Source organism: Nicrophorus vespilloides, unplaced genomic scaffold, assembly GCF_001412225.1.
Source record: "Nicrophorus vespilloides isolate i.1.1-1 unplaced genomic scaffold, Nicve_v1.0, whole genome shotgun sequence".
Taxonomy (NCBI): domain Eukaryota; kingdom Metazoa; phylum Arthropoda; class Insecta; order Coleoptera; family Silphidae; genus Nicrophorus; species Nicrophorus vespilloides.
Genome location: NW_017095900.1, coordinates 56509 through 79477, shown reverse-complemented (window position 1 = coordinate 79477; position 22969 = coordinate 56509). Strand labels below are relative to the sequence as shown.

The following is a 22969-nucleotide window of genomic DNA, read 5'->3' as shown; positions in this document are numbered from 1 at the left end:
TAAAAGCGTGCCCGACATTCCAAACAGCTTTTACTAACACTGTTCCATTTTTTACTTTTAAATTCATTTACTTCAGTAAAGATATTTTTTTTGAGTAAATTGAAAATATCATTTTCTTTTGAATCTTTTACAATAAATTTATTAATTTGTGAAGTTTACAAATTTTCATCTGAAAATTGTTTATAATTGATTAAAAGAAATGAAATTTTGTCATAATTAATTAAAATAATATGAGTATTTTCATGTTTAATTTAATTTGAATGTAATTATCAGATTTTTATTAATCTTTTATAAACGAATTTTAGCAATGTTCTTTCAAATTTATTCAAAAACTATAAAACTTTTGATATATTTCATTTATGCAAGTCTCGTTTTTTAGTTTTATGTTTTTATTTTTTTGGAAAACTTAAACTTTTTATACATTTCTTGATTTCATAATTGCGCATCTTCTAAATAAACAATTGTTTCTTTCAAGTTTTGTTAATTATTGAAATTCATAAGAAAACTGTTATACTCTTTATATATTATTTGATAACGACTGAAGGTTTCTCATATTACTCATATAATTTTGATATAATAATTGTTAAATAAAGTTATTTTTGATTGAGATATATCAAGATTTCTAAAAAAATATACCGTATTCGTGTTTTGTTTTTAATTACTTGATAATTACTCATGCTAATTAGAACGCGGAAGAAACTAATTACAGACAGAACTTTGACCTTTCTAATGAGACTACTACCATATTTGTGGTATTTACCGTACTACTGTAATAAACTGCCAAATTTGAAATTTGTCTAAAGAAATTTTACTTGAAATATGTAAATTAATTAAAATTTCTATAGACGAATTAAGAAGATATTTCAATAGATGAAGAAATATTGTTTTGTCTATTATGAAATATTCCTGTTAATAAACTGTTGAATATAAGCAAGGTAAATTAATTACAATTACTATGAAATAATTAACAAAATATTTAATTTCTTACTTGACATTTATAATTAATTAAATCTTTATGGAATAATAGTAGTTTTGAGCAATATTTTATAATGAAAAGTCTGTAAACAAATACTATTTTGTCTATAATGGTAATTTACGTTTACCTGTCAATGAACTGTCAAATTTGAGTAACGAAATTCAACTTGTAAAATTCAAATTAATTGATAAATCAATTAGCAAACATTTAATTATTTAATAATAATTAAGAAAATATTTGTAATTCTGAGTAATATTTTCTAATGAAAATACTACTTTGCCTAATATGGATTTTGGAGTTTACCTGTCAATAAATTGTCAAAATTGAACAATGAAATTTAACTTGTAAAATGGAAATTCAATGAGAATATATTTAATTTATTAATTGATAATAGTAGTTAAAAAAATATTTGTAAAATTCTTGGTGTTCTAAGTAATATTTTATAATTCAAAACGGATAAAAAAATAGTGTAAGTCAATTATGAAATTTGACGTTTACCTGTCAATAAACTGTCAAAATTGATCAATGAAATTTAACTAGAAAAATGTAAATCAATGAGAAAATGTTTAATAAACCAATTAATTAATAATAGTAATTAATAAAATCTTCGTTACTTGAAGTCCTGAGTAATATTTTATAGTAGAAAGCTGATGAAAAAAAATACTGCTTTACCTTTTATGGATTTTGACATTTATCTGTCAATAAACTGTCAAAATTTGTATTCAACTTGAAAAAGTAAATCAATGAGAAAATGTTTAAGTTTTTAATTAATAATAGTAATTAAGAAATTCTTCGTAAAATATTTGCAGTTCTGGGTTATATGTTGTACTGGAAAACTGATAAAGAAATACTGGTTTGTCTGATGAAAGCTGACATTTACCTGTCAAAAAACTGTCAAATAATAATTAATAAAAGCTTCGTAGAATCCTTGCAGTTTTGAATAATATTTTATAATGGAAAGCGGATGAAGAAATACAACTTTGTTTATTGATTCCAATGACTTGTTTCCATTAGAAATTTGCACGAATCTAAATAATATAGACATGGTAATTTATTCACAGCAGGAAAAACAGGTAAACAGATAATGATTTAATAAATAAGTACATGACGTGCTGCGTGCATTTTATTTATTTCTTAGTATTTTTTGTTTTCTCAATGAACGCTTTTCCAATGTGATTTGCATGTAATAAACGCTTCCAATTAGAGAAAAATATGCGTGTAGGATACATTAACCTATATAAACATTCGAAAAGTGAATTTATTAAAGTAGGTGGAAAGTGTGCATGAATGAGCGAGACGAGAATGGAAGGCATCTTCATGCAAAAGCAAGGTCATCCCAAATGTTATTCGATCCATTACGTCGCTATCGTATATCAAAAAAACTATGTGGAAGGCGTCTTGTGGTATTAGATTGCATCGCGTGTTTCCTTTTTTTTATATAACTTTATCCAATTAGTTTAGGTGAGTCGTGGAATCAGGTTGAACCGGAGGAGACTTGAACTTGCTCGATCGAATAGTTTCGGTTCAATGTCGAGAAACGCCAACACAGGAAACAAAAAAAAAACAAGTATAGAAATAATGGGCAAGTCCTTACATATTCAAAGAGCTTACCTTTCCTTCACAGACATTCCGCAATTTAAATATTGACCTATTCGCATTGTTTGCTAATGAAATTTCTTAGTTACAATTAGATCAATCAATAATATCTTGTACAATTCCTTAAAAATAAACATAAAATGTTGTTAAAAATTAAATTGTTTAAAAAAATCTTAATTTTTCAATTAAATTAAATGTAATTGTCCTTACAACATGTCCAGTTTGCACAATTCCTTTTATAATTTTTCTATATACAAATATTGATCTATTAGCTAATGAAATTTCTTAGTTGCAATTGGATCCATTAATAAAATCTTGTACGATTCTAAAAAACAAGCATAAAATGTGATTAAAAATAAAAACATTTGATTAATTGCAAATAAAAATCCTAATTTTTCATTTGTATCTAAATAAAATATATTTGTCCTTGCAACATGTCCAATTTATGCAATTTATTTTATATTTTCTCAATATTTAATGAAATTTATTTCTTACAATTGGATCAATCAATAAAATCTTGTACAATTCCTTAAAAATAAACATAAAATGTCCTTAAAAATTAAATTATTTGAGTATTTATAAATAAAAATATAATTTTTTATTTGTATGTAAATTAAATGTATATGTCCTTGCAACGTGTCCAGTTTACGCAATTTCTTTTATATTTTTTCTATATTTAAATGTTAATCTATTAGCAAATGAAATTTCTTAGTTACAATTGAATCAATCAATAAAATCTTGTAGAATAAAACAAACATAAAATGTCTTTAAAAATTGAATTGTTTCAAAAAACTTTAATTTTTCATTCGTATGTAAATGAAATGTATTTGTCCTTGCGACTTGTCCAGTTTACGCAATTTTCTTTCAATAATTTCTTTACCAGAATCCGAGCAAACCTCGGGGCTTGCCAATAAACGTAACAAACTTTGATGTCATCCGTTCGCAATCTAAGGTGTGCGGCAAGGATAACTGGCTTGAAAAAAAATATATGATAGGATACGATTTCATTCTTTATTTTATTTTCTTCCGTAATGGCATTATTTTTTGTATTGAGCAAGGAGAATGCGTTTTATTACATTTATTAAGTTTTCTTTCTTAAGGTATTTGTTTCTATTTTATTGTATTCCTTAAGGTGTTTACATAGTTGCATTAAGCATTGCGTGCAGCTGCTGCAAAATGTGCCCGTTACATGTCATATATCGCAACAAAGGGCAATTGATTATATCTCTGGAAAGTAAACGCATTCGGTTTCCTTTCAGTTCTTGCATTTAAATGCTAAATTCTTATTTTTTATTTATAAAGAAAACGTGAATGCTTATAAGCGCAGTTTGAATTACTTTAGTAAACTTGAAACATATTTCTTAATATTAAACAATCTTCTCATTATTTAATACACCGTTGGCACCATTGTAATGTTTTCTATCAGTGTGCATATTGTTGTGGCCAACCAGTTTATTATTAATTATTGATATAAGCAAGCCTATCGGCACTTGAAACATCCGCTTAGAGTAATAAAACCGTTTTGGAGAAACGCTCTGTTTCTCATATTTTGTTAGTTTCACAACCAATCACCCTTATGAAAGGGCCATTGTGTGAAAATCGGGCAGCTAACTATAAAAACTTAAATTAACCTCCCCAAACAATTGTAAGATGTATCACCCTTTAGACCTTATCGACAGCGGGAGACATAAACAAATCCCCGCCGGCGCCTATGACGTACACCCCACATGGCAAATTAGACGACACTTATGTTATTTTAAGTTAATCCTAGTTAGCACGAGATGTGAGCCCTATGAAGAGTTCTAGTTCTAATACCACTCTTAAGCAGCAACCTATGCTTGTAGCAACTGGAGGGTAGATTAAGACACAGAAGCATTTAAGTGTTAAATAAATACTATTAATTATACTGACGTTAATCTAGACTCTTCCATAAAACCCGCCCACTAGGACTCCACATCGACAATACTAAAAATACTAAATACAATACTAAACAAAACGTTAGTCGATTTTGAACCAATTAATCATAAGAAGATGCGAAAAATTTATGAAAATTGCGAAGATTTACTGTACATAAATATTAATTATAGAAAAATATACATCAACTTTAGTTATAATCCACTAGGATTTAGTGGATGCGCCGGGATCTATAATCAATATTATATTAATTTTAATTTTTCTTTTGTAATCTAATTTATAATTAATTTATTAATTTATTTACTAAAAAAATAATTTGTATGTTATCTTTTTTTGTAATTGGTGATTATTTTCTATTCTGATTTGTATATTTTTAATACGAAAAGAATAATAGGTTTTTTGTGTTTCAACTAATATCCTTAAAATTTACTGATTATTCAACTTTTTCTGCATAGTTCATTTAATTTATTACTAAACACAAGTATTTCCTTCATTTAATAACTATACACACAAATAGAGAAATTTAATAATAATTTGAAAAAAAAGGACAAATTTTACGGTTATTTTTTTTATAACTTCTTCAACTTTATAGTGAAAGTATATTTTTATTTTGATATATCAGAGGATAAATTACATTGAATTAATTATATAAAAAAAATCTATAAATAAACTTAAACTGAAATGTAATAACAAAATACAAAAAAAGTTAACAGATTTTATAGATATTTTTTTTGTCAATTATTGAACTTTTCTATATAAAGTCTATTTTTACAATGATTTATCATAAAATTAATTACATTGAATAAAATATACAAGAAAATCTGTAAATAAACATATATTAACAAAATACAAAAACAGTTATTTTTTGTTAAATATTTAAATTTTCTACATAGTTAAAGTCTTTTTCTACAATAATATCTCAGAAGATAAAGAAGAAAATTTTTAAATAAACTTAAACTGAAATGTAATAACAATATAAAAAAAAATGGACAAATTTTACAGTTCTTTATTTGTTAATTATTTAAACTTCTTTATATTAGTTAACGAAATTTTTTTAACAATAATTTCTTAGAACATCAATTACAGTAAATAAAATATACAAGAAAATGTATAATTAAACATATACTGTAATATAATAAAAAAATAAAGAGAAGTTGACAAATTATTTAACTTTTCTACGTTTTTTAAACGATTCCTCGGTGTTTATTAGTAAAACTTAGCAAATTTTACAGTCATATTGTTCAACTCTATTTTATATTTAATGAACAACTTTTATAGTTATTATATTATTTAAATTATTCAACTCAATTACATAATTTCATTCATTTTTTTTACAATGATTTATCAAGAAACATAACAAAATGAATAAAGTATAACAAAAATCGATAAACAACTGCAGTAAAAATAAGAATATATAATTGACAAGTTTTACATTTTTTTTTAAATTATTTAATTTCATTGAAGAAGCAATTTGGAAACCGGCAGACCCTGTGCTAGATCTGATGCAAAACTTGGAATGTGATCCATTGATATATTTTAATAAAAAAATCAAATAAATAACATACATTTCTCATGTCTGGTCTCGATTTCTGTACGAATATTTTGTTGACGTCAAGGTGAATCATTCTAATTTCTAATTTATGCTCAATTTACGAACATCAATAACACTAATTTATATCGATTCAATTTCATTAAGAATTAAAGCTCATCAAATCAAAATAATATATGATCTTTAGTTGCTAATAGTTTGTGCATAATATTAATTAATTTGTATAATTATGTTATATTTTAATTAAAAATTAATTGAATGAAATTAATTACAAAGAACTATGATATTAAGTTGTTACTATATTAGTAGAATATTAATTTCATAGGAAAATGCGACAAAACCTCGTATAGTGTAGCTTTGTATAATTCGGATTAACAATAGTTTGAAAATTTAAAAGCAAATTAAATTTTAATTGAGAAAAATAAAATTTAGAAAATTAGTAGTAAACATTACTTTTGTATATATAAATAATGGGTTTCAAACAAATGAAAGTAATTACAAAATATTAATTTCGTTGCATTTTTTTCATAATTGTTGAAATTAATCAAATGAAAGTAATTACAAAGTTTCTTGATTATCAAAAGGTTGCAGTTAATTAATTGCGCGTTGCGCAATAAATTGTAGATTCATTACGTTGTAAGTGAAATGCGATGACCGGGACCGCTAATATTCTCAATAGACCGCTTCATTATCCAACTAATTACTGCAATCACGAAACTCTCACAACTTTGAAAAAAATTCTAGATAATTGCGGTATTAAAATATCAACATGTGAATTACTATGAGTTTTCTATGTGGATTAATTAAAAAATAGATCTGTTATAGTTCATAAAGTGATATTAGGTCGAATCTAATGGAGGGAAGCGATTGTGAAATTGATTGTGTAAATATTGGAATCTGTATATGGTCTTGTCGTGGATGCATCCATCAGTATAGACATGGATTGCAGACGTTGTATGCAAAAGATAGGTGCACATAGATGTTGTTATGCGATCCCGGAACAGATCTGGCCTAGGCATGCAACACGCCTGAGGCCTCTCGTAAAGATCCTTCGGTGTAGAAGACGACCTGAAACGCAAATACGGAGGCACTAACTACCATTGACACACACACAGAGAGACACTGCAATTATGCAGGATTGCATAAGGGATTCGTATCGCGCCAAACCATCACGTTCTCTTCGCAGAGCAATTACTAATTTAACTCGACAATCTCTACGTGTGTCTAATCGATTGCTAAATTATTGTTAAATCTTATTGATATACATACATATTTTTCTCTATTACGAAATTTATAAAATAAGTTCAAACGTTTTCGACTTACCCTAAACATTAAATTTTGTGTAAAAAAATATTTAAAAAAATAACTGAATAGATGAATTTTATAAAGAAAATAGTGAATTCTAATGATTTTCCGATTGAATAAAGGTTATCACATCTATTTATTCTTAAAGATCAAAGTTTTCTCTATTAAGAAAATTATAAAAGAAATACAAACTTTTTCGACTTACTCTTCATATTTTTTCAGATTCAGATCGAATAAAGAAATTTTACTCATTCTTGATGTTCATTCTTTGTAAAAAATTAGTTATAAAATACATTATAAGATATAAGATGAAATTTAATGATTTTTCAAATAGAGTAAGCGATACAAACTTTACTTTTTCTTAAAAAAAAACATAATTTTCTCTCTAATGAAATTTATAAAATAAGTTCAAACTTTTTCCATTCACTCTAAACATTACATAAAGAAAAAATCACTAAAAAGATGAAATTTATGAGAAAAATAGTGAAGTATGATTAATGTTATTTATGAACGTATTTTGTTGTCATTATTACAAACATTAGACATGATTTTTCGTTAAGGTAAACAAAATTAATGTCTTGGTGATTTTTGGATATTTTTTATGAAAGAAATCAAGAAATTCAATTAATTTGCTCTTATTTCTTTATTAAATTAAATTTATGACTCATGGTAATTCTTAAATAGATCGTTTATATTAATAAATCAAGTATATTAATAAAGAAAGTACGCATTTTTTCTTTTGCAAAAATTTATTTCTCGAAATTTTTGAAGAGAAATATAGTTTTTAAATAATTATTTTAATAGAAATACTCGTTTATTAATATTTGTCAATGGTAAAAGTAACTCTCAAATTAGTAGAAAACAAAGTTAATGGAATAGAGTAATGAGAATAATAAGGAAGGAAACTATGCAACATTTTTTTGACAGAGAGACGATAAAACTTTTAACGAACGTCCAAATGTCTCAGTTTAATTAAACTTTCCGTAATAATTGCAATTAAAAATAATGCACGTAACGCAATTCGCGTATTATGTAAATTCCAGATACACACTTACACTTTCTACGTTGCCAAACAGCGGCAGCAGCAGTAGCAATCATATCAATTGAGATAAACATAAGCTCTTTAATGAAAAGCAAACAGCTACAACAATATTCATATCTTGCTTACTCAATCAATTAATTAATTAGTTAATTAAGCTATAGGCTACAGTCGAGTAAATTAATCTAAATAATAGTAAATACTGTTATCTGGATTTATATCGAAATTCCAACAACCGAAATCCTGACAATCAAATTCCCGACATTCTCGACAGTATCAAAATCCCGACAATCATAATGTCGAAATCCTAACAATAATAATTCCGACAGTATCACGGAATTCAGTCTGAGTGGTTTTGTTTATTATTAGTCGGGATTATGGTTGTCGGGATTTCGAATGTCGGGATTTCTATTGCCACCGTTTTTTTATTTATGTAACTTTCTGCTGAATCATCAACGAAACTGCAAACGTTTCTTTTATTATTTTTTTGTGTCGAATCCAATTTCCGTCGGTGAGGTGAAATGCAGACGATCTCTTCTTTCGTTTGTAATTTGCGGCGTTGTTATGTAAAGTGTGCGGCGGATCGTGAGAAAAGTGGAATGTGGAGGCTGCGAAACGCGATCGTCTTCTTCTCGTCGTCGTGGATTGAAGAGAATAGAAAACGGCGATCCCTTTGCGCTCTGCAAGGCCGACAAATGAGAATGCCTGGAAGCAGCCTACAACTACTTATGATTATTATTTGCACTATTACCAATCGACGAATTCCGATTAACCAATGCACATTTTCTTCGATTGCATGGAACGTTATTATGATTATTATTTTTTTTATGATCGATACAGATTTATATGTATGGCCTCAATGCTCAGCGAAAATCGTTTATTATGCCCATTCTTGGCGTTAAAACAGCCATTAAAATAACAATGACATATAATCGCTGTCAAAGTTGAAATTGTCATTTCATAATCTTAATTTTCTCACAGACATAAATTAGTTAACATACTTTGATCATAACAAAATATACTAGTTAAAGCATAGTTCAGACTTTTGATTGTAATTATTGCATAAGTGAGATCATAGAAATTATAACATTTTAACCTATTACAACAAAGTCTTTCTTTTTGCTGAACCTTGAAATAATGAATTAATTTCGTTTAAAATAAAAAATATATTTATTACACATTATCAATTTCATTCACATTTCGTTCCTACAAAAACCGGCGCAAATTGAATCGTCGTAAAATGAATCTATATTTACAGTGAGGTAATAGGTATAGGTCTAATTGCGGTATATTCTCAGTCAGCTTAGGAAAATCGGCGAATCAACTAACTGTATTTATAGAAATAAACGATTGGAATTATTATGATACTCAATATTTTTATTAAAGCTATTTCTGTCTCCAAACTGTGCTTATCAAACAAAAACTTTTATTTATTTCGAATCATAATGCACTCAATGTTTATTTTGCTAATTGTATATGAATTGGTGAAATAGTCTGCTTTGCAGTACAACTACAATATTCAATTTTGCTGCATATTTGAATGGAGCGTTTTTCAAGTTATGACAGCTGTCGCCATGTATCAAAGCAAAGAAACTGGTGATGTTGTGTCACGCAGCAAGAAAGTTGAGAAACGCTTGTATCTCTGAAAAATTGTTATAGAAACATTGAAAATATGTGGAAAATAGTAAATTCTTATGATTTTTTAAATTACATAAAGGATAATAAGAAATATTTTCTTTTTTAGGGAATTTATAAAATAAGTTAAAATTTTATTCTATCAAGGAATTTTAATAGTATTTAAATAATATGAATTTCCATCTTCGTTAATCAATACTAAATATGTAGGTTTAATGTTTGGAATATTTTTACAAATTTTGATCTCAAAATATAAGAAGTAGGCTTGATGTTAATTAGTACAAAAAATTAGACATGACAGCTGTCACCATGTGTCAAAACGAGGAAATAGTGAAATATTGTTGTCTGTAGTCCATTACAAATAAAATGTTGAGAAAAGCTGTAATAATTTACACTAGTATTATTTGTTTTCATTAGGACAATATTTAATTTATATCTTGTACTAACTTGAAAAAAAAATCTGTATTAATATTGTATTTTGAATAATTATGCTTCAAATCATTTAGTAATACTCAAAATATCCAATTACATTATTGGCGACAATAAGTAAGCTGAAGAACTTTGAAATAAAAAAATATTCTTTATTAAATTCTGTAATAATTTTCTATTATTCTATTATTAGTTAGTAAAACTTAAAAAGAATCATTTTCAATGTAAATCTTGAAAAAAGCTGAAAAAGCTTGAAAAAACTATAATTATATATTAAATTCTATAATAATTTTGACTAATTATGATCGAACTTATATCAAAATAAAAGAAACAACAGATTAAATATATATAAAAAGTTTTGTTGTATTTATTGACTTTCAATATTTCTTAGTCATTCAAGTCAAGATAATTTGAAATTATTGCTATTAATATGAAAGTACGTAGAGTTAAATAATATAATTTATAAACATGAATTATTTATTTATCTCATAATTATTCTGTTGTTTAAAGATTCTACAATTAAATAGTATAATAAATATGTATGTCAATATATTACTTTTTTCAAAATTTTAGTTATGTTTTTTAACCTTTATTTATTATTTTCAATCTGCCACATTCTGGCAATAATCTTTTTTTTGGCCACTAGAAAAATGAAGAAAATAAAACAAAAATAATAGTTATATAATATATTTTTTAATGCTTTTATACATTTTTGTTTCTATTAATTTATCTTCAGTATTGCTAACATGAATGTAGTTAGAGATAAATAAATTATGTAAGTTATTTTGTAGTTAAAATCATTGCTTTTTTATCTATTAATTTCTCTGCAATATTTCTTAATCACATATAAAATTAGTTAATTATTAACATGAATGAACTAATTAAGAAGTATGACAATGCAATAATTCAATATCAAATTTATTTATGTAACAATTGTACATAAATTATATCAATTTTTTACCTATTAGTTTCTAATTCTAATCCAAATGGAGAAACGTTTTCCGTTGCACAATAGTAATGTTAATTGTAAACTGAGCGTAGAAACGAAATCGGTCTTGATCTGAGGTCGTGCGTATTTGCTTATTTTAGTTGACAAAAAAATAAATAAAAAATAGAACTAAATAAATGAATTTGTGTATATGTGTGTGTGTGTGTTAAAATGAAAGGCGTTTCACGGCGCATTTTTGTACAAAATCGATTTTGAAATGCGATATATATTTGGTACACAGTTTAATTGCACGAAAACCGCAGAAGTTTTGCACACCAAAAAAAAGAAGTCATTCGCTGCTTTTATGGAATTTCTTTGGACATACCATGTGAATAGTTTGAATTTGTTGTTATTAGTATTTCTTAAATCTTTAATTAAAAAATTGTTGCAATTCGTATTTTTTTTTAAATGTGATTTTAAATTAAGTTGTCGACGTCTGCGTTTTGATGCATTACGTAATAATGTTTTTTTTTTCTTTGTTATTTCCAGTGGCCTAGCAATGCCCTGTCACACCAGGATGAAAACATTACATTCACAAGGTAAGAAAATAAAAGTAAACTTCCTTGGGATTAAGTTGACTAACTGGACAATAAATGGCAATTATCAAGAGTTTAATTGTACTTTTACTGCGGCTATGATAAATAAAATGATGTTATATGGGAAATGATCACATCTTCTTCAATTTATGGAATAAACAACATTGTTATAATTGATATAAAGTCAACAATATAGTTGCAATTAAAAAAAAAATAGGATTACAGACAATTTTATTTCAGCTGGGATAAAAATGTTCGTTTTTAAAGAATTCATGGACTATCTTTAATTTATGGGATAAACAAGATTCTTATAATTACAACAAATTCAATAGAATGTTTTTATTGAAACAAATTCGATTATTTTCTTTTTTACACAATTACTACAGCTATGAAAGACATGAAGTTGTAATAAGAATAAACACATTTTATTCTATAGACAAGATTTTTATAATTACAACAAAGTCTATGGATTTTTTTCAATGAAAAAAATTTACATAATAAACAACATTGTTATAGTTACAAAAAGTTAGCAAAATTGTTGCAATGAAAAAATAGAATGTTTTGAATTACAGACAATTTTATTTCATCTGTGAAGAAAAACTTCTGTTTAAGGAATTAATAGATTATCTTCAATTTATGGGATTAACAAGATTCTTATAATTATAACAAAGTCAATGGAACATTTTCATTAAAAGTAATTTGATTATTTCTACTTTCCTACATTATTACTGCAGCTATGAAACACATGAAGTTATGTAGAAATTTGGGAATAAACACAACTTCTTCAATTTATAATAGTATAGACAATATTTTTATAATACATCAAAGTTAATGGAATATTTTCAATTCAACAAATTTGATAATTTTAACTTAAATACACTTTACAGATATGGAAAACATGAAAATACAAGGGAATTTGGGAATAAACTCATCTACTTCAATTTGTAGAATACAAATATTCTTATAATTTGTACAAATTTAATGGAATATTTTAAATGAAACAAATTAAATTATTTAAACTTTAATAGACTTTTACTGCAGCTATGAAAAGCAAGAAGTTATATGCTTATATTTTATGGGATTGTAGGATGAACTAGAATCTTATAATTGGAACAAATTTAATGGAATATTTTCAATTAAATAAATTTTATTATCTCAACTTTAATAGACTTTTACTGCACCTATGAAAACCATGAAGTTTTATGGGAGTTTAGGAATAAACACATCTTCTTCAATTTATTTGATAAACAAGATTCTTATAATTACTTCAAAGTTAATGGAAGTTGTTCAATTAAAGAAATTCGATTGTTTCATCTTTAATACACTTTTACTGCAGCTATGAAAACCATGAAGTTTTATGGGAGTCTGCGAATAAACACATCTTCTTCAATGTATTGGATAAACAAGATTCTTACAATTACTTCAAAGTCAATGGAAATTGTTTAATTAATGAAATTCGATTGTTTTATCTTTAATAAACTATGATGTTATATGAGAATTTGCAAATAGACACATATTATTCAATTCATAGGATTTGTTTCTTTTTGAAGTGATAATCAAAAAAACTACAGAAATATACGAATCAACACATTTTCTTCAATTTACGGAATAAACAAGACTATTTTAATTACAGCAAAGTCAACGTTTTTTTTGTAATTCAAGCAATCTGATTATTTTGAATAGTAACTTGATATAAATATAGTTTGTTTTACGTTGTAGATTGCGTAATTAGATTTTGAAAAGAATGGTTTTGTTTGCTGGGAAAGTGGCGTCGTTTCGTAATACGCAGACGACGCTCTTATTTGGTTTACGTTGGATATGCACGCGCGTCCATGAATTTAAATGCCAATGATAGGAAATTCAAGACGGTACGAAAGACAGGGAAAGTTAGCTGTTGCTGCATGCAACGTCTCAACCAATCGAGCTTAAGAAATTAATTTTAACATTGCAAATCTTTGACTTCTGTTAACAATTATTTAAATAAAATCCAAGATTCTTCACTGCTGTAATATTTGTTATAAGAGACAAAAACGTCTTTTCAATAGAGTATAAGAAATGGGTCTTGTGTCTGATTTTTTTTTGTTAAAAATTCTTTAAATAAACTCTATATTCTTGTATTTTCAATAGAGTAAATATAATAAATATAACAAATCTTTGCATTTTTTAAAATTTTTTCTGTTATTAGTTCTATTTTGTTAACAATAATTTAAATAATTTTTAGATTCTTTTGGTTGTAAAATGTGTTATAAGTGTGTAAGAAAGACGTATTTCTAACACAATCTAAGAAATGTTTATTTGCCATTGAAGATCTTTTAAACAAACTTCCACATTGTTCTTATTGTAAAATTTGTTATAAGATATTGGTCAAAACACATCACCAATTTACTAGAAGTTTCATTTTGACTCTGCAGATCTTTGAGACCTATTTTCTAACGATTCTTGAAATAAAGTTTATATTTTGATTGTGGAAAATTTGTTATAAGAAATTGAGTGAAATGTCTCTTTAAATAATTATAAGAAATGCATTTTTACTCTGCAGACCTTTAAGTTCTGCTTGTTAATAATTCTTCAAATAAAGACAATTCTTATTGTTAGAACATTTGTTATAATAGAAAAGAGACAAATATGTCTTTAGAAGAAAAGAGATTTAATTCTTTAAATAAAGCATAGATTTCTATTGTTGTACAATGTGTTATAATAAATTGATTGTAATGTCTCTTTAAATAATTATATGTTCTTATCACTTCTTCAAATAAAGACTAAATTCTTATTCTTAGATAATTTTCTAGAGGAAATTGAGAAAATAAAAAGTTATAAGAAAAAACAATCTAAGAAATGTTTTTACCATTGAAGTTCTTTTATTTTAAGAATTCTTCTAAACAAAATCAACATTCTAAAGTAAAAAAAGAAAACTGTGCAATGCAAAGTATATTGACGTAATGCAATCGATTGGAATGAAAAGCATTAAATTTGAAATGACTAATCATCCTCATGTAGGTTAAGCAATCATCAGTTTTAATCAAAAACTAATACGATTTATTTATTTTTCTTTCTAGTTCACAGTCGTGACTGCAATTGATTTTGTATTTCGATATCGATTAAAATATTGATAGATTTCTCATGATTGTTGCTAGAATCATTCATTATGCATTGATTTCGGATTGGTATTTGCATATAACCAATCCGAAATCAATGCATCAAACTGAATAAGTTTAATTAAAAACTTGATTAAAAAATATTACATGTAGCATTATTAATTATATTAAAAAAATGATTAAAATCTACATAAAATAATAATTTCAAATTGATAAAGTAATTGAATAATTTATTAATTTTTGATTAAATTAAATTTTTAGCTCTTTTTTTATTATTGTATATACATATTAATTATTTTGGTATATTATTTTGCTTTTACACGCTACTCACTTTACACGTCTTTGCTTTTATCCGGTTTAGAAAACCTATGCGTTTTTTTTGCATACTTTTCGATTTGTTGTAAATAAAAAAAAAATAATTAATTAAATGTATTAAATGTATTGAATAATTTGTTAATTTTAAGCTCTTTTTTATTAGTGTTTTTATATTAATTCTTTTGGTATAGTAGAGATTTTAATGCATTAATTAATTTTAATAATAATAGACCTATACTTCGTTTTACACGTGTAAGGAAAACGTGTCCGCTTTTACATGGTTTAAAAACCTATCCTATGCGTTACAAAATGTTCAAATTTCGATTTACACTTATTTTAATTTACCGTGTAAATCGGGGGATACGTGTACTTATATTAAGATTGTTAAATCATGACATATATATTTCTGAAAATTAGAGTTGTGATCAATTATAGAAATTTCAAAATTTAATAATTTATATTAAGAAAAAAGATGTTGAAAGGTTTATTTAATTAATCGATTTTAGCTACTGAATAAGCCGCAACTGCAAATAGAAGTTTAATTAAGCGAATTAGTTTTTTTTTGTTGGTTGTGTTGACATTTGGATTGGTCAATCATTTCGAAGATTGATGAAATCAATCAATTTGTTGTGCGGGAATTCTGAATCTTTGTACTGTTGCGCAATGGAAAGTCAAGGAAGCCTTCCTCTCAGAGTATCAAAGACCTCCCAGTATTCTTCGGGTGAAAGACCAAAACCTCTTTGCACCATTCATGAGTCTCTCCTCATCATTGTTTCCTACTCGTGTCCCACGACAACAAACTCATCCTGGTTCCGGTTCAAGAAAAACTCCGTTACAAATTCAATAATTTACATCATACAACGAAACAATATATACCTTGTATTGTGCGGCTTCGATCAGTCCGGATTCAATTCAATAATTTACAACGAAATAATTTGTGTTGAAATTTATATACCGAAATACTTCGTATAGTGCGGCTTCGATCAGTGCGGATTCAATTCAATAATTTACAATATACAATGAAACTATTTGTGTTGAAATTTATATACTGTAATACCTCGTATAATACACCCATCCCTCGGCTTCGATCAATCCGGATTCAATTCAATAATGTACATCATACAACAAAGCAATTTGTCTTGAAATTTATATACCGAAATACTTCGTATAGTGCGGCTTTGATCAGTCCGGATTCAATTCAATAATTTACATCATACAACAAAACAATTTGTCTTGAAATTTTTATGCAGCAATACTTCGTACAGTGCGACTTCGATCAGTCCGGATTCAATTCAATAATTTACATCAAACAACGAAACTATTTGTCTTGATGTTTATATACAGAAATACCTTGTATAGTGCGGCTTCGATCAATCCGGATTCAATTCGAAAATTTACATTATACAACAAAGCAATTTGTCTTCATATTTATATACAGCAATACTTCGATCATTCCGGATTCAATTAAACAATTTACTACATACAACGAAACAATTTGTCTTGAAATTTATATACCTCATACGGTGCTGTTTCGATCAGCCCGAATTAAATTCAATAATGTACATCATACAACAAAGCAATTTGTCTCCAAAGTTATATACAGAAATACCTCGTATAGTGCGGCTTCGATCAGTCCGGATTCAATTCAATAATTTACATCAAACAACGAAACTATTTGTCTTGATGTTTATATACAGAAATACCTTGTATAGTGCGGCTTCGATCAGTCCGGATTCAATTCGAAAATTTACATTATACAACAAAGCAATTTGTCTTTATATTTATATACAGCAATACTTCGATCATTCCGGATTCAATTAAACAATTTACTACATACAACGAAACAATTTGTATTGAAATTTATATACCTCATACAGTGCTGCTTCGATCAGTCCGGATTCAATTAAATAATTTACATCATACTACGAAACAACTTGTTTTGAAATAAATATACCTCGTATAGTACGGCTTCGATCAGTCCGGATTCATTATAGTGAAAATTTCAAAACAATTTTTGATACAATTAAACATAAATGATGTATGTATTTCGTACCTCAATTAGTACGGGTTTCAAACAATTCGAGATATATTTGCGTCGAAATAGATCGAGATTTCAAGGAAATGTTTATATACAAATCTCCAAACTGTTTGGTTTATTATCTGGATTTAACAGTTGAATGGCAGCAGGAAAGTGTAAATTCGCGTTCGTTCGTAATCGAATTCGTAATGCCAAACGGTGTTGGCTAATTGATCGTACGGAACGGAAAATTGTGGAAATGGAAATGGAGCGAGTTTTTGAAAGGTGTATGAGAGTGTGCGTGTTCGGCTCTTTCGCAAATGTATGCTGTCCATTTCTTGCGAAATGCCAGACTAATTTACGACAATAATTACCGCTCGGACCCAGCACAATGCTGAATAATTCATTCCCCACATTCCGAAAAAAAAGTAATAGGAACGAGTTCACAAAAAAAATACTCTTTACGAAATACCATTATTCCTCAACTTTTTTTCCAGCCATTGATGAAAGGTTAACTAAAGTAAAGTATTTTCATTGATAATAGAAATTTCTAATGATAAAGAATTACTATAAATTTTACGAAAGATTTGTTTATAGTTGTGAAAAAATGCTATTGTTAACTTATAAATCAATCTATGATTGAAAGATTATCCAAGTATTAAGAATTAGTATATTTTATATCAATTAGAATAATTCATTCAGCACATTTTGAAGAATTTCTCATTATTTTCATTGACAATAAAAATTATTGTTACAAAAAATTGAAATAATTACATTAAAGATTACTAAATTTCAGATTGTGTAAGCAAATTGATATAGAAATGATATTATTAATTGAAAAACAAAAAAATGTAATTATTTTCCTTAATTTTTTCTAACTATTAATAAAATGTTAAATAAAGTAAAGTATATACATTTTATATTAGTTTGAAAAATTTTAACTAACATTATTGAAAATCCTATTAAAATATTAATAATGAAACTTGAATTTCTTGAAAAGTATATGAATTTATAGACATATGTTAATAAAAATTATAGAAATTCTACAATTATTTAGGAATGAAGAAATGGAAGATTTTATATCAATTTTGTATATTAAATCGCCATATTTTTGTAGAAAAAAACAAGTAAAAATTAATTCAACGATTTTTTCAATAATTGACCAAAATGAGTAAAGTAATGATTATATAAATTATAATTCTTGAACTTTCTCCAATAAGTTTCGAATTGTTTAATAAATTAAAATACATTTAATTGATAATAGAAATTCGTGAATGTTTGATTGCAGAAGAAAGTGTATGGATTTTTAAGAAGTTGTTATTATCAATTATAAAAAAGAGGAAGCTACGATTTATAGATTAGCCAGGAATGAGGATTTGTATATCAATTGGAAAATATGGAATCAATTAAATTTCTCCAACTCATCGAAATCGCACTGCTCCGATTATCCAATTAACGCATTTGCATGATTGTTATTCTCCGCGTTTCCACTAATTTCCTCACGTAACCAAGGTTTTTTTCTTCTTCGGCGCGTTCACCAATCGAAGAACGTAACTCACGTACGAAATAAACCGATGTTAAACCATGCTTCACACACACCTTGGAATAATTTCAATTGAAGAAAACACGAAAAAAAAAAACTAAATATATATATACATAGTATGGATCTGTATCTTCGAAAATTCATTCATGCGCAACATGCAAAACATCGCTACTCTCTCTTTGTTGCATGGACATGGGTTAATAAATAAAAAAAAAACTGGAGTACGCTTTGGGCATTCGAGAATTTTTCGACCTTGCCAAGGCTTTTCCTCGCCAGCTCACGCGATCCGAATACCGCATTAGCCTCCAGCTTCACCACCGTCGCTTATTACGTAACCATAGATACCCGAAACGAACAAAGCACAATGAAAATGAAGGGGAAAAAAGCAGACGCGAACGAGGAAAACAATAGTTGCTTCCGTGTAATTTGCAATTGGAGAACCTCCAGCCGTTAGTTCCAGCCGTTTGGTTCCTTACGACTGACTCAAAACTTATCTATCCACCCACCTTCGATGGATTTACGAGCCACGAGCCAGTAGGAAATTTCATCAGATCGCAGATGGCGGACGTGGAAATCAATTGTTTCCCATTTTTTTTATACATTTCATATCTTTGTCATTGTTTTGGCTATCATCGAGAGAAGATGATTTTTATAACACAATTTCTTTTTTTTTTAGTCTCTCAATTGTTGTAAATATTTCGTAATACGAAAATGATTAATTACGGTTTACTGTTGTTCCTATTACTGTTGTTACTCTCCTTACGCGGTTTCCTTATAACGCGGTACCAATTGCTGAAAATTAGTATTTCATGAAAAAGTATATGGGTTTATAAAAAAAATGTTGTAAATATTTCATAATATGAAATTGTTTAATTGCATGTACGGTACTTTCCTTACACGGTTTCCATATAACGCGTTATCACTCTTTGAAAATTTGGATTTCAAGAAAAGTATATGAATTCATAGAAAATGTTGTCAATGTTTCATAATATGAATTCGATTAATTATATGTACTGTTCACTGTTATTTCAATAACACGGTATCAATTTCTGAAACTTTAGATTTCATAAAAAATTATATGAACTGTAAAGAAAATGTTGTCCATATTTCATATGAATTTGAGTAATTACTTGTATGGTTTACTATTACTTCTATAACCCGTTACTCTCCTTACACGTATTTTTTGATCATTTTTTTTGTACCAATTTCTATAACTTTGGATTTCATTAAAATTATATGAATTTATAGAAAATGTTGTAAATATTTCATAATATGAATTTAATGTATTAAATGTACGTTTTACTGTTACTCTTATAAAGCATTACTCTTCTTAAATGGTTTCCATTTAACACGGTAGAAATTTTTGACAATTTGGATTTCATGAAAAGTATATGAATTTAACCAAATTTTATATTTCATAAAATAAATTTGATTAATTGCATGTATGGTTTACAGTTACTCTTTTAACGCGATACTTTTATTACGCAACTTTGATATAACACGATATGAATTAATTCATTGCGTTCTTCAAATTTGTATTAAATCATCATAGATTTATACGTCTGCTATTATTGGAATTTGAATATTTTATTTATCATATTTTGACAAAGAAACGAATTTCCTATATTCCTTAACTTTTATTCCAATAATTGTCAAAATATTAAATAAAATTAAAAACAATTATAGTAAATGTTTCATAATATAAATTTGACTAATTAAATGTATTATTTACTGTTACTCCTATAACGCTATACTCTTATTACACGATTTTCATATAACACGGTACCAATTCAACGTGTTCTTCAAATTTGTATTGATTCAGCATAGATTAATACGTCTGCTATTATTGGAATTTGAATAATTGATTAATCACATTTTGACAAATAAATGAATTTCCTATATTCCTTAACTTTTATTCATGTACGATTTACGATTTCTTGTATAACACGGTATTCTTTTTACGCGGTTTTCATATAAAGCAGTACCAATTAATCACGTTTTTCAATACCATATTATCAATGGATTTTTACTTTTAATCATTCACAATCTACCACAATTTTGGCAATGAGTTGAATAATATACTATTATTTGAATTTAAATTCATTAATGACATTACAAAATATGTTAAGATTAAATCACTTTATGAAATACAATAGTTCCTCAACTTTTTCCCCAAAATTGTCAAAAAATTAAACTAATTAAAGGATTTTTATTGATTACTTGACTGTATCAAATATTAATATATAATAAATTATTTAAAATTGATTGATTTGATTGTATTAATTTATTTTCACTTAATTAGTTCACGTTCTCCAATATATTTTTTAGGTCATCGATTGGACCATGAACTGCTTAAAATTCGCTTATAAATTTATACGTCTGGCCTTAAGCTTCAAAGTTAAACAACTTCTCCATGAAATATTTACTTTTTTTTTACAATTTAATTGAAAAATCTCATTAAGACGTAATCAAATATTGAATTTAATCCAAATCAATGGATATTTAAAAAAAAATTATTTCTCTTTTTCAATATTACTTAAAAATTCGTTTAGAAGAGATATAACTAGTATTTAAGAAGTATTGGATTAAGAATACTTAAGCTTAAAGTTCAAACAAATTATCAACTAGATTAATTAAGATTACTCAATAGTAAGCTAATTTGAAGTGTTACATCAATGTTCAGTTAATAACTAAGAATGTATACGTTTGGATTTAAACTTAAAATTTGAAACAAATTAACTAATAATAATTATTTTTTATTACTATAATTTCAAAAATGCATTTAGATTAGAATCAAATATTAATTGCGAAGTACTGGATTGATTAAGGTTACTTTGTAATGAGTTGATCTAATGATGTTGCAATCTATGGTTCAGTTAGTTCATAATTAAGTTTATTTCTAATGGGATTTTCACATTAAGCGGAGACCTTTAAGGGGAATGCGTTTCATTTAGCACTCGAATCAAAATCCAATTACGACCGAAATAAAAGCAAAAGCAAACACCGGTTGCGAAAAACTTTATCCTCGGCTAGAGAAATACACAGAAACACACACAAAGATATTCGAGATAATTGATTCAATTATTTACTTAACATCAAATGCATTCGATTACTCCGCAATTATTCATACTCTATTGAAGAAAACTTAATTACCAGATGTTACTAAATAGTTTAAATTATGTAACATCATTAATTACACATATTTTTATACAAAAATATTGACATTTTCAGAGATAGAATAGATATTTAATTACTCGATATTTACACATACCAATTAGACCATCAAGTATTTAGATTAAAGTCAAAACTATAACCTTTCCAAAGAACTAAGTTTGTAGTTCGTGTTATTTACCATTTTCTTGCAATTAGCTTTCAAACTTGAGAAATCATATTATTGCTTGAAAATACAGTGTAATTAGAAAATTGTTAATTTTACTAATTATAAATCAATGTCTCTTTAATTAAGCTGCTTTTGATCTAAAAATATGTAATATAAACTTATTTAAAATCGAATTTTAGTGATTTAACCAAATAAATTTCGAAAAAACTAAAATTTCAAAAATTTTGAGTATAACTTGAATTCAGTAAAACTTTGAACATATTTGATAATTTTATCAAACGTTTTAATTTTGTATTACAATAGAGAATTTATTACGTATCTTTTCATATAATTACAGTTACATAATCTTATTTAATGACAAAGATAGAACGATTTTTCGAATTTTGTTTATCATACCTTCATGTTTCATTTAATTACTCGATAAATACATATACCAATTAGACTATCAAATATTTACATTAAAGTCAAAACTATAACTTTTCCAATGAAATAAGTTTGTAGTTCGTGTTATTTACCATTTTCTTGCAATTAGCTTTCAAACTTGAGAAATGATATTATTGCATGGAAATACAGTGTAATTAGAAAATTCTTAATCTTACTAATTACAAATCAATGTCTATTTAATTAAGCTGCTTTTGATATAAAAATATGTAATGTAAACTTATTTAAAATCGATTTTTATTGATTTAACC

At 26.4% G+C, this 22969-nt stretch overlaps 1 protein-coding gene across 1 annotated transcript in view; it reads left to right on the top strand.

Moving 5' to 3' along the window:
* Positions 1-22969, top strand: part of LOC108567978 — a 74999-nt gene that overhangs the window by 30141 nt on the left and 21889 nt on the right. Inside the window, exon 2 of the mRNA XM_017928807.1 lies at positions 11921-11970. Coding sequence (XP_017784296.1) covers positions 11931-11970 — 40 coding nt within the window. The 5' untranslated portion in view covers positions 11921-11930. The remainder of the gene's footprint in view (positions 1-11920; positions 11971-22969) is intronic.